Source organism: Convolutriloba macropyga, chromosome 13 (genome assembly GCF_964194025.1).
Source record: "Convolutriloba macropyga chromosome 13, txConMacr16.3, whole genome shotgun sequence".
Classification (NCBI taxonomy): Eukaryota; Metazoa; Xenacoelomorpha; order Acoela; family Convolutidae; genus Convolutriloba; species Convolutriloba macropyga.
Window position 1 is genome coordinate 45,814,733 of NC_134480.1, and position 14,111 is coordinate 45,828,843.

A 14,111-nucleotide genomic window follows, 5' to 3' on the forward strand; every position below is an offset into this window, starting at 1 on the left:
AGAGAAATTCATAAATTTGCAGGTGCGCTCAAATACCAGTGCCTTTAGAGATTTCAACTCGCCATCAAATCTTTTTTCTCTCTTTTTATCTAAAAAAGCCATTGTTTACAATTAAAAACGTGCTCTGGTTAATAAGTCTTAACCATTGTGGGTTCAAAATAATATTACTGATTACAGATAACTAACTTACACTTGTTACTTCAACCTCTTCAATTATGTAAGTACAAATATGCTTATTGGAAGTTATAGTTATGCTTCTACATGCTTCTAAACAGCCCCTCCCCCCCCCCCACCCCACCCCACCCCCCACCCTACCCCTCCCTCAGATATTTAATGCATCCACAGTTAACATGCAAGATCATGGAAAAGTTCACAAATCTTGCTTCATTTTGCATTTCCTGGTTTTGCATCTACAAAAGACAACCATCGACTATGACAGAAATGAATCAGCTAGGGCGGAAAAGTTTTGCATGATGTGTGGGTGAAAGAGATGCAAAATTGGACTATAACATTTATCATAATAGGCAACAGTAATATAGTAGAAAAGGAGTGACAATCTGTCAACTTTAGATCACCATGGGGTAAAGAAACTTCTCATATTTCCTCCTTTTCTGTCCTTTTTCTGCTTATATTCTCGTCAAATTTCTTATAAAGAGTCTCGAATGTTTGATCGTAACCGAATTTTGTATCTGAACCGAGAAAATTTCTGATATTTTTCGGAAAAATTCTCGGCTCGTAGAAAACTGTTCCTCGGCCACTCTTAAACACTGAAATCTGTGGAAATGCGCCGAATTTTTGAAAATTTTAGCGCGAAAACCTTACATTGTGATGAAATGTGCTGAAATCCGCTGAACCTTTGTAAGAAATGCGCTAAAACTAGCTGAGTTTTAGGAAAATTTCAGCTCATTGTCAAACTTTTCTCGCGCTTACCTAGTCTTGTACCCTACTCTACTATTCGTTAGACATCGACCATTCCACTGTTGCATTCTTTACTGATTTTTTTTTCTTATTTCAGTTATTTTTATGATGATTCGTTTTGTGAGAAATGCGCTGAAATGATGTAACAAATGCGTTAAAAAATCAGATCAGTACTGTAAAAATGTAAGCACATTTCAGCGTTTTTTTGAACATTTCATCAAAATATTAATTGTTAATATATTTACAAATTATGGGTAAGAATTTAGGGGCCATAAACTTTAAATAATAAAGCACCGAAGTCTACTGAAACTGTGCGAGAAGTGCTCTGAATCTATAAGACCGATGCGCTTGAAATTTCACAGAACAGCGCTGAATAAGGTGTTAAAATATAAGTAGGAACTGTGTTGAAAAAAAGGCTGAAATTAAGCAAACAATGCGCTGAAGTTGCTTCAGTGCATTCTCAAAATTTCAGCACGTTTTAGCGCATTCATGGCTTATCTTGCATGATTTTATCACATTCAGCGCAATCCTTACCACAAAATGCGCCGAAACGGCGCTGACATTACGACCCGGGTATGAATATTTTCAATCGCGCAACTTGCCTTACACATTTATTAAAATAAAGGAAGGAAATACCCAACTTAAAAAAATGTATAAAAGTCCAAGGCCGTTTTCAAGCGAATACAAGCGGTCAATTTGGTATCTAAGCTGTTGAATGTGTATACGTCATGCAAGATTTTTGTATTAAAAAATTTATACGTTCTATGTGCTGTGTGTAAGTGCAAATGGGTTGAATGAGCTAAATAAAAATACTGTCAGCGCTTTCAACACAACTCTTAGAACAATTCCGCAGAAAATTGAAGTCTTTTTTCATAAATTTGTGAACATGACACTTTCCAAGTGAAATTCAGCGAAAATTTTTCATAAACTGCACCAATTTTTTATAACCAAGGTGTAACCATGTTTATGCAAATTAAAGATTGTGCAGATATGATGTTTAAAAAAACTAAATTGCCTAAATTTTGCGATTTATGTTTCAGAACAACGTGAACAGTTTTTAGGTTAGAATTTTGGTACAATTTGTTAGAATTTAAGTTAAAAATTGTGTAAAAATGTTAGTCACGTGCTGAAATTGTACGTATTTAAGAGAAAAGTGCCGAATATTTAATATTGGTGAGATATGCTGAAAGTAGAAATTGTGTAAGGAAAGTGCTGAAATATGGATAAATATAAAAATAGTGATCAATTTTTATTAAGAAGGTGCAGAAGAATGCTGAACTACGTAAGAAACGCGCTGACAGCTGCTGAATGTGTAAAAAAATCGTCAACAATGTGCAAGGGCCGAGTCTCTTTACTGTATAAGCGGTTGAAATGCTTGCTAAATGTGAACAAGCTGCGCAATGTAAGAAGGGGGCAGGCTACCCGGGGTGAGGTATTAGAATTATGGCTCGCCAAAACGTCGTCTGGGGTGCCCGGGTTGAGGTCGTGGAAGTATGAACCAGACGATTCAGACGCAAAACACCCATGACTCGACAGTCCAGACAATAAATGGGGTATGAATCGAAATTCCGGAAAAACTGTGCGAAATTGTGCGAAGTTTTGCAAAATAGCGCGAAGAATCAGAAATTGTGCGACAGTGATTCGACAAAACAGACAGTGAGAAAATGTGCGACGGTGAGTCAAAAGACCAGACAATAACAGAATTGTCTCCCAGCGTTTAGAAATACCGACAAAAACGACATACGAAGCGTCGGTTTCTGTCGGTTGGGGTTGAAAATTGTTAATAACTTCTTAAATACTGAACCAATCAAACCGAAACATAGCTCATTAGATTGCACGCAAAACGGGCTTTAAAACTATATATACAATGACTGGTTTTTACTAAGTACTTCGGAAATCAATTCCTATAAGCATTCAGCCACGATGATCTTTTTCCAATTGGTACCAAACGCTCGTTCGGTTATAGTTTCCCAAGGGTGCATCAAAAGCATTCATCACGGTCTTAAAAGTTTGTTGCAAAAAAATCGCAACTCGTATTAGCCGGTTATCAACATAAGCACATGTCATTCCGGTTCGTTAAATACGCGGACCCGGAAGAATTAAATGAACCGGTATTTCGATTCAAAAATCTGATATTTCTGGACAATGATCCGCTAAATCGAATAATAAATCTGGTATTTTGCAGCTGTGACCCGGTCTTTCAAGTCATAAACCTAACGTTTCGAATCATAAATAGTATCACCTCGAATCATAATTCTTTATAAATTAAATCACACATCCCGTACTTAAAATCATGATTCTGATAACTCGATTCATAAGTCTGTTATGTCAAAACAGCTACGCCGTATTTCGAGTCACAGATCTGGCTTTTCGAAATGTTGACTCAATGTCGCACAATTTTGCAATTTCTGATTTGTCTGAACCGTTGCACAATTCCTGATTCACCGAACACGTCGCGCGATATCGCACAGTTTCGACCAAATTTACCCAATATCGCGCAATTTCAATTCCTATTAAAATTATTGTCTGGACTGTCGAGTCAGGGATGTTTAGTGTCTGGATCACGTGGTTCATACTTCCACGACCTCACCGCGGGTGGGGTTAAAGAGATTGAGGCTGAAGGTTGGATAGACTGCAGAACAATATGATATGCACAGAATATGAGCAATATTTTGACAAAGATGTCAGAAAGCAACACAGAACTGCTCAAAATATATTTTTCTGCATATAAATCTTGCATAATTCTCCATTTAAATTGCTGAACATTCTGCAGGTTATGTAAGAAAAGCGGTGAAAGTTCAGCACATTGGACACATAAATCTGTTAATTTTATCCTACGTAAAGGCGGCTGTATACACAATTCGTACATATTTTCGGTAAAAAATCGATCGCGTGATATTGAGTTGAAAAAACTATTGTATTTTGATCATCGTATAAAATATGTGATAAGTTTGATCTTCAAAGAGAGTAACTTGGACTATGTAATCTTTTCGTTTCGAATTTTTTAACTGTTCAGTTTTCTATCCAACCATATAGTGTTAATATATAGCGTGTGTTGTATTGATTGTGGTTGTGTTGTAGGGTTCCTGAGCCTACTAGACCCCGTCGGCCAATTGCGGCCATGCACAAGGGCCCTGGACCCTGCTACCAGCTGAGACCAGTAGTGGGCAAAGAAGAGCACTGTCTCTCCCACAGGGTTATGCCCGCATACTCTATGGCAGGAAGGTAACCAACAAACAACAAGCTCACTTTTGTAGAGATCTAGGGTTTATGAATAGACCCAAAGAGTCAAGAGAGGGGGGACGATATTGACCCAAATTACTGGGTCGAGCACATACCTGAAGTCAAAACAAACTCTTTTCGAGGTCTTCCCCTAGATGAAAACGGTCTGGCTCACTATTTTCATGTTACGAGTCATGGTCTTATCATAGACTATTATAGTCAAGAAAAAATCTTTTCATCAGTGTAAAAAGTGTCTTTTCATGGTTCAATGTATCCAACAAAATTCTTTTCGTGTTTCATGGGTAAAAAGTTTAAAACAGCGCAAAATTTCACTTTGTAAAACAGAGTATAAATGGTCTCAAGAATTTCTCAAGTCAAGTTAAAAGTAATAATATTAACAATAATAATAATTATGGTTCCTGCGTTATCGCAGCGGAAGAGCATTAGGCCACAGCGGCCTGTTCTCAGCTGTCCTTTTTCTTAATATTCCCACATTTCAGACTGATCTTCTTATGAGCAGAATTGCTGTTTTTTGGTGACTATAGCCTCTCTTTTGTGTCTGAAAATTTCACGTGGTACCATCATTGCAGTCAACTGACATTTAACTCTTTCTCCAACTCTTTGTGAATTTCCCTCTTCCTTTTTCATATCTATAATAGCAGAAAACAACAAAGATAAAGTTTGAGATTTTAGAGGGAATGATAAAATGAGAAATACTAAAACATTGAAAAAATGCATATGTGCTAAATTGTCAACAATTATTTTTAGGAACAACTAGTTTACAACATTGAAGCGTTCTAGTGCATTTTCATTTTCAAAGACCATTGAAGAGACAGAGATTTGAACTTTGATAAAATTTAACTCGATCTTATTTTTTTTATTTTTGAGTCAATAGGCGGTCAAACATTACTTAGAAGTTCAATTTTGGTCAATTCACTGTGTAGGTCAACTAAGTTGCTGTCCACTTGAATTCCTGACTCCCCTCAAAATCAGTACAAAATCTTTCCATAACCCATTTTGGCTGAGGACGGTACTTTCATCAGTCAATATGTCAAGTACCCTTATATCTTAGAAAAGAACCAAGTTAAATCTCAGTAACCAAATTGAATTCCATACCATACGACTCTTGACATAAAGCGCATGCAACGGCAAGAACTTTTAAAAAATCAACATCTAAAATTGAAATAAACGCTTAGTTAATGTTACATGCAGAAAATTTATAAATCATTTTTTATTATTTCTGACCTTTAAGGCTCAATTTGCTTACAATTACATCTATTTAAAAATTTATTTAAGACCCGCTACAAAACAGCCTCTTTCTCTCTGTAAAACAATTTGTGATATACTCCGAAGTGACAATAAAAATTATGAGAAAAATCTTATTAATTGAGATTGCTTAATGCAATTAAATCAGTTTTCCTTGCAAAATTTTCCCAAAAATTTCATCATTATATTCTCGCTCTCGCCATCTGTTTGGTTAATTTGTTCAATACAGAATCTGTAATAATTGCCAATTTAAAGATCTGCTGATAGAAAGCTGGATAGAGGTCTCCTGACAGACCTATGAATAATATTTTGCGTCAACGTTCAATAGCTTTTTTGAAGATTTTTTGCTCACTGGAATAATTAAAGACTCCACTGGTGAAATATTTTTTATACATTTGTTACACTTCACATTATTTTCGTGACTGAATTGTTGTGTTGAGTTAATTTTCGCATAATGCTAAAGTTCGACATTAACAAAGGAGATTAAATTTTCAATGTCTTTGGCAAAATATAGTTGCAATAATGGTTTTCAGTTTTTTAGTTTGAAGGATACTGTTTCCTGATGTTGTATGACTTATATTACTTTAGTCTTTCTGGCGAATAACTATAATTGCGGAAAACATTGTTTGGTGGTGTGAATGGGAAAAATTAAACCCAATTTGTCTAAATTATCTGTTTTTTTTTTCTGCATTTAATAATTTGATCAGCATGCCAATGTTTATGCTCTTCGGCCCAAGTCTTGCATACCAAGACAACTTTTCATTATTAATTGTATTTCTGAAAGTCGCAACCATGATAGCAAATCAAGCTCTATAAATACATCATAATTCGCGCCATTAGAAAACAATTTATGGTCAAAAGCGGGAAATCCCTTACTATAAATAATTTTGAAAGTGAACGTTAAACATTTCTGACTTCTTCAATAAAATCAACATATAAAAAACTTCAATGAAAATAGGTCGGGGGAATGGAAATCCCGAAATGAAAAGGTTTTGGAGGACGAAAGTGAAGGTGGGGGAGGGAAAATGAGGGTGTGGTGGGAGATAAAACATTAAGGAACTTGATACCTTTACACTCCCGGCAGCAAAAGGCAACATTTGAAATGAAAAAGTAAACACAATACAATAAAACACAAAAAGTTTTCTTTCTGTTATTAAGTTGTGTGTGTGTGTGTGTGTGTGTGTGTGTGTGTGTGTGTGTGTGTGTGTGTGTGTGTGTGTGTGTGTGTGTGTGTGTGTGTGTGTGTGTGTGTGTGTGTGTGTTTCAATGAACTTGTTTCAGTGACCCTCCGGCGCACCTGACAATTGCGGGAATACACGGCTTAGACTTACTGCTGGTCTCTGTACCATTCCTGTAGACGTCTGGATGTCGAAACTCCTGGCTATTCCGTCTGAACCTCTGTGTGCTTCCACAATCCTCCCGAGAGGCCAGATGCCTCCGGGTGTAAAGTCCTTGAGCACCCACACAATGCCCCTTTCATCCAGCTCATCATTTGATTTTTGCCACTTCGTTCTCTTGTTGAGCTCAGGAACACATTCCTTCAGCAGCCAGCAGTAATGATCACGTAGTGTCTGCGTCAACTTGAAATCCTTAGTGGAGAACCACTGGTTGCTGTTCACAAGAGGTTTCAAACACATGTGAGGTCTGCGAAGGAGGAAGTGATTCGTGGTAAGTGGTCCCTCATCTGAGATGCTGCAGCCCACATGAGTTAATGGCCTGATGTTCAAAATTGCCTCAGCCTTGCCACAACTGTCTTGAAAACTGAGAGTGTGAGTTTCCGACTGCCCAACACTATTAGTAGACTCCTATTCGCGGTCTGTATCAGCCTCTCCCAGACTCGTCCGAAGTGTGGTGCCAATGGAGGATTGAAAGTCCACTGAATGTTCTGTTGAGCCAATTGCACTCTGATGTGCTAGTTGTCTGGCTTGTAGTTTCTCTGAAACCTCAACTTCATTGCTTGGTTAGCTCCAATGAAGTTTTTGCCATTGTCACTCACAATGAGGTCAGGGTATCCACGTCGTGATACAAATCTGCGGATGGCCATGAGAAGACAATCGGTTGAGAGGTCATTGTACACTTCTAGGTGTACAACTCTGTTGACCAGGCATGTGAACCAGCAGACATAGTGCATCTGGGTGCCCTCTTTCTTGTCCTCAATGTAGAATGGTCCAAACATGTCCATTCCTGTGTTGACGAAGGGTAACTGCTTGTTTATATCTGGAAATCTGAATTCAGGCAGGTCGGCCAACTTCGGTCTCACATTGTCTGCCCTCCGTCGTCTGCAAATGAGACAGTATTTCCCCAGACTTCTCAGCGCCTTTCTTAACCCAATCATCAAGAAAGTCTGTTGCAGGTGAGCCTTCACATGTTCCACGCCCTGATGGCCACAGTCATGGCGCGCCTTTTCAATCAACAGCATTGCAATTCTGCTCCTGCTATGGAGAACGAGGGGATGTTTCGCAATGTAGGTAAAAGGTGCCTTGTTGAGTCTTCCTCCTACCCACAAGAGTCCGATGTCATCTAGAAAGGGAGTGAAGGGCATCAGCTTTTCTCCTTTTTCGAGATTGCTTCCCTTCAACTGTCAGTGTTGGAGGTCCCAAGTGATTCGTTTTGTCTTCTCGTTCGGAGTTTTGCCTTGAAGCGTCTTATTGACTGGAATATCAATCTAGTAGAGTTGAGTAGTCGACTCCATGTTGAAAATTTTTCAAACTCAATGACCGGCGCCTGAAGTTGTGTCGCTTGTGTAGCGCATATGTGGGGATCAGTGTCCTCTGAAAAATTCCAGGCGTCATGAAGTGTGGTTAGAAAGTCTGGTTGAAGCCACAGATTTGGTATGTCTTATGGGGCGAGGCCTCGTGTTGCGTGGTCAGCGGGATTCATCTTTCCAAGGATGTGTCTCCAATTGTCCGGGTTGGAATTCCCGTGAATTTCGGTCAATCTGGTCAATCTGTTGGCAATGTACATCTTCTGCCTTTGCTTGGATTGTATCCATCCAAGTGTAGCGGTGCTATCTGTCCAAAAATGTTTTGCTTTCATCTCGCTCTCACACAACCCAGCTGGCTCTGCTCCAATGTTGCTGCTTTGAATTATAGTTTTGGAATGCTCAGCTGCTTGATTGGTGCTACATCGGCGTTGGTTGTCCTCACATCAACTATGGCAGCAATTGCACTCATTGAGGCATCGGTGAACGTGTGAAGTTGATGGGTCCCATTGGTGTTGGGAATCAAGCATCTAGCAATTTGGATTGAAATCGTGCTGTCGAGCTCATCCATCCACTCCTGTAGTTCCTGCTGGTAGCATTCTGACACAAGTTGATCCCAGTTTCTTCCCTCTTTAATGATTCTTTGGAGAATGCATCTAATTTTGATGGCAAAGGTGAAATCAGTCCAACTGGATCGAACAGAGACGCTGCCAATGAGAGAACCTTTCTTTGAGTCATCTGTTGTCCTGTGTTGAGACGCTTTGGTTTTGCAAATATCAACTTTTCAGTATTGGGGTCCCACGTCTGACCAAAGGTTCTTTGGGCTTTCATTTCTGCCTTGTCTTCTTCCAGTAGGTTTTATAATGCGGCTGGTTTGTTGCTCAGGAACTTGGTCAGATTGAATCCCCCTGTATGTAAATTAGTTTTGATCTCTTCTGCACTTCTGCGGGCCTCCCCTTCAGAAGGGTAAGTCGGCATGAAATCATGCATGTAGAACTGCTGCATGATTGATGTGTACGCCTCTGGATGCTCTTGTTTGTTTTCCTTTGCACAGTTCAGCAGAACAAAAATCGCACAAGAAGGTGATTATATGGCTCCAAAAATGAGTCGATTGTATTTGAAGATCTTTTCATTGCCATTGTCTGTCACAAGAAAACGGAGATAGTCCTGGTCTTGTGATTGGATGCCAATCTGCATGAATATTGCCTCGGTGTCAGCTGTGATTGCCACTGAGTACTGTCTGAAGCGGAGAAGAAGGCCATGGAGATTGCAGAGTAGATCTGGCCCTGTCAGCAATGCATCAGTGAGTGAGGTACCCTTATATATTTGGTAGCAGCATTTGTGACTCGGCGGATTTTGTCTGGTTTCTGTTTGTTGATCACTGGGTGAGGCAGAAGGTACCAGACAGAGTTTTTGCAACTGGGGTCTGCAGTTGTGATGTAAATCTTATCTAAATCTTTTTTGATGGTTTCCTCGTAGCGTTCTCTCAAATTTGTGTCCCTCCCCAGTCACTGCTGCAGAACGTGCCACTGAACTTTGGCCATGAAGTAGTTGTTAGGGAGTATGATGTCTTTCTTCAATGGAAGTCCAATCTGGTATCTGTCACCAATGTGTTTTATGGTATCATTGAGGATTGACATAGCTTCTTTGTCGTCTGAAGACTGTCTCTTTGATGAACACTAATTGAAGTTCACTCCTTCAATTGCCAAGAAGAGTTGGAGAAGACATTCGTCTGGATCGTCTGGTCGTCTCCTGATATGATTGAAAAAGTGTTATGCTTGTGCTGTTTGACTGTCCGACCCTCTTCTGTGTGTACCTCTGAGGAATGGGCCCTGTCAGTGTCCATCCAAGCAGAGTATTGACTCCGTATGGGGTGCCAGTGGGTCCTGTTGTGAGCAGTCTGGGAACTGTTGCTGTGAATGCATCTGCTCCAGTCAGAAATCCGATACGGTTGTCTCTGATTGTTGGAAACCTTATGTTCTTGAGGTGAGAATGGTCTCTGCAGATCTCATTCAACAATTCAGTTTGAAGTCTCGGCATTCCAAACTCCTCCATTGTTGTTGCGTACATAGGGAATCTGATCACAAGACAGCTGCTGCACAAAGCTTCTATAACGATCATGACATCTGCTGTTTTAACTGAATGTTCACGGTGAAGTGAAGCTAGTGGTAGGGTTATGTCTTTCGGTTGTTGAACTTGAAGTGCATCAGCAACCTTCTGTGTTATTTGAGTGTTGTCACTCCCACTGTCCAACAAAGCGTAGGCTTCAAAAGAAAGATCTCTGTTGAAAAGTGCTACTGGTATTGTCTGCAATTTTATCTGCGGTCTGATCCACGAAGTTGGTTCCTGTTGGTTTCTGCAAGTGTAGTCTTGTTGCGGAAAATTTGCCTGCTGTTGGACTACAGTGTGTTGACTGTTATTCTGCTGTCTGTTGTTGTTGTTCTGCGCGTTCATCGGCTGAGGGTAAAAGCCATTTTTGTTCCAGTTGCCCCTGTGTGAAGTGCTGCTGTTAGATCCACTTTGTCTGTTCTGGTTTCCACTCTGTTGGTTGTGGTTTGAACTCGTCTGCTGCCTTTGGTTTTCATTATTAAGATTACGTCCGTAGCTTGACTAGTTTTGGTTTGTTTGCTTTCTGAAGACATTGTTTTGTGAGATTTGATTCCAGTTCCCAATTGGCTGTGCATATTTTTGCTGTTGCCTTGCATCTGTCCTATGGAGCGTTGAGTGATGGAAGCCATTGCATCTGTCCACAAGGCACCTTGTTTTCGATTGGCAGAGACCCTTTTTGTGAGCTCATAGACAATTAGGGCAGAGATTGAACCTCCTCACACAACCCTGTCGATCAAACACTGACTTTTCCAAGTATTCGGGACAACGACCAAGGTTATGGTTTTGTGAGCAGAGTTGACATAACACATCTGGTGGCCTCCTCTAGAAAAAGTGTTCACTCTGGTTCTCGTGTTCCGTTGTGGTGAGATGTCCTCGCCCGCCTCTGCGTAGGAGTCAATCCAATCAACAAAGTGGGTAAAATTAGGTTGCAGCAAGCCTTGGCTTCTTGTGTGTTGATTCCATATGATTATAATGTTGGCGTTCAGTTTGTCTCTGGTCATTCTCCAGAGAGCTGAAGACTTCCGATCAACTGCAAAGTTATGGAGCCGGAAGGTTAGTACAAGTCTCCTCAAGAAAAACGAGGAGCTAACAAAAGTGTTTGGTTCCTCTAATATGTGTTTCGGCCACTTCTTTAATTGATCCAGGTATGCAGCGACAATATGCTGCTGTGGTTTTTTCAAACTGTCTGGTCAGTTCAACGATGGCTTCATGGTAGTAATCCACATTGTAGGAGTATCCGCTTATGGAATCTCTTGCTTTATGTGTTACAGAGTTTTGGGGGTATGTCGTTTTTTGGGCGTCTGAGAGGCCACTGATGTCATTTCAGAGGATCACCTGTGAAATTGTCAATTGAAATCTTAGGCAAAGTCAATGTGTTCTGTATCATCAGTGCTTGCTGTTGCATCCAGTCTGGTGGGCAACTCGGAAAGCCATTGTATAGGTTGTTGTTATAGCCGTTGTTATTGTGGCCATCAGGTCCTTTGAAAATGTTCAGTGGTAGATGATACACAGGGATTCTGATCACAAGACAACTGCTGCACAAAGCTTCTATAACGATCATGACATCTGCTGTTTTAACTGAATGTTCACCGTGAAGTGAAGCTAGTGGTAGGGTTATGTCTTTCGGTTGTTGAACTTGAAGTGCATCAGCAACCTTCTGTGTTATTTGAGTGTTGTCACTCCCACTGTCCAACAAAGCGTAGGCTTCAAAAGAAAGATCTCTGTTGAAAAGTGCTACTGGTATTGTCTGCAATTTTATCTGCGGTCTGATCCACGAAGTTCCCTGTTGGTTGCTGCAAGTGTAGTCTTGTTGCGGAAAATTTGCCTGCTGTTGGACTACAGTGTGTTGACTGTTATTCTGCTGTCTGTTGTTGTTGTTCTGCGCGTTCATCGGCTGAGGGTGAAAACAATTTTTGTTCCAGTTGCCCCTGTGTGAAGTGCTGCTGTTAGATCCCCTTTGTCTGTTCTCGTTTCCAATCTGTTGGTTGTAGTTTCAACTCGTCTGCTGCCTTTGGTTTTCTTTATTTAGATTACTTCCGTAGCTTGACTGGTTTTGGTTTGTTTGGTTTCTGAAGACATTGTTTTGTGAGATTTGATTCCAGTTCCCAATTGGCTGTGCATTTTTTTGCTGTTGCCTTGCATCTGTCCTATGGAGCGTTGAGTGATGGAAGCCATTGCATCTGTCCAGAAGGCACCTTGTTTTCTATTGGCAGAGACCCTTTTTGTGATCTCATAGACAGTTAGGGCACAACGACCAAGGTTGTGGTTTTGTGAGCAGAGTTGACATGACACATCTGGTGGCCTCCTTCTAGAAAAAGTGTTCACTCTGGTTCTCTTGTTCCGTTGTGGTGAGATGTCCTCGCACGCCTCTGCGTAGGAGTCAACCCAATCAGCAAAGTGGGTAAAGTTAGGTTGCAGCAAGCCTTGGCTTCTTGTGTGTTGATTCCATATGATTATCATGTTGGCGTTTGTCTCTAGCCATTCTCCAGACAGCTGAAGACTTCAGATCAGCTGCAAAGTTATGGAGCCGGAAGCTTTGTACAAGTCTCCTCAAGAAAGACGAGAAGCTAACAAAATTGTTTGGTTCCTCTAATATGTGTTTCGGCCACTTCTTTAATTGATCCAGGTATGCAGCGACAATATGCTGTGGTTTTTTCAAACTGTCTGGTCAGTTCAGCGATGGCTTCATGGTAGTAATCCCCATTGTAGGAGTATCCGCTGATGGAATCTCTTGCTTTATGTGTTACAGAGTTTTGGGGGTATGTCGTTTTTTGGGCGTCTCAGAGGCCACTGTTGTTGTGAATGGTTGCTTTGAAGAAACCAAACCCTTGATGCCATTTCAGAGGATCACCTGTGAAGTTTTCATTTGAAATCTTAGGCAAAGTCAATGTGTTCTGTTTCATCAGTGCTTGCTGTTGCATCCAGTCTGGGGGGCAACTCGGAAAACAATTGTATAGGTTGTTGTTATAGCCGTTGTTATTGTGTCCATCAGGTCCTATTGAAATTGTTCAGTGGTAGTTGATTGAATTGCGGTGTGTACCTATGGCTCATGGTCGGAGCAGCTCGGCTATTGTTGTGAAAAGAACATGGTTGTTGCAAATGCCCTGCTCTGCTATCCTCACTTTCATGTCGGCTCTGTCCTTGAACATTGTTCTCTTCTCTCGATCGTTCATCTGTTCTCAGCGCCCCTGTGAGAAATTCCCGGTTCCTTCTTCTCTCTTCAATGTTCAGAACGGGTTGAGAATTATCAGGGTCTTCTGAGTCGGACGAGTCAGCGTTGTTACCTTTCTGATTGTTGCGGCTTGCGAAATGATGTTTCATTGCTCTATTGCTTAAAGGGTAGTGTTTTCTCAATGGATTAGGGGAAGGCGCTGCTGATGTGTTAAAAGCAGATTCATTGTCACCTGCATCCGCTCTGTGTGCTTTTGCTCTCTGTTTGCATTTCATCATGGTTATGTTTCTTTCGGTAGATTCATTAGCAAGTGTTGTCAACTCTTCACTTGTCAGCTGTAGCTTCATGAGTTCATTGCAACTTCTGTCTAACTGCTCTTTTTGAGACCTCAAGAATTCCAAAGTTTCACGTAGTATGCTTAGAACTTCGTTACTATTGCTTTGTTCTCCGAAGAGGTCTTTTACTGCGTTCCCCTCTATCACTTTCAACAGAAGTTGTTGCTTTAGGCTGTTCTTTGCTGATGATGATGCTTTGGACTTGTTTGGCATGTTGATTGTGTTAGAAGACTTTTCTTATTTTACAAAGTTTATACTGCACTGTTACTGCACTATGTTTCCTTGTAACAGCCTTATTCTATCTTTTGTTATGTTAAACCTATTATTTAATTGAGGCTGTTACTTACTGTGCTTAGCTAATGTTATTTACTTAATGTTTGTTTGCTAT

The 14,111-nt window shown here is 40.5% G+C and overlaps 1 protein-coding gene across 3 annotated transcripts in view; it reads left to right on the top strand.

The window, feature by feature from the left end:
• Nucleotides 1–14,111, top strand: part of LOC142351974 (ciliary microtubule associated protein 1A-like) — a 26,277-nt gene continuing 12,166 nt past the window's right edge. The window contains exons 1-2 of one of the 3 annotated variants that reach the window (XR_012760987.1): nt 1–217; nt 4,000–4,143. Coding sequence is in view for 1 of the 3 variants with exons in the window: in XM_075404267.1 (XP_075260382.1) it covers nt 216–217; nt 4,000–4,143 (146 nt within the window). In the remaining 2 variants the exon portion in view is untranslated. The remainder of the gene's footprint in view (nt 218–3,999; nt 4,144–14,111) is intronic. The other 2 variants (XR_012760986.1, XM_075404267.1) reach the window with 2 other exon arrangements.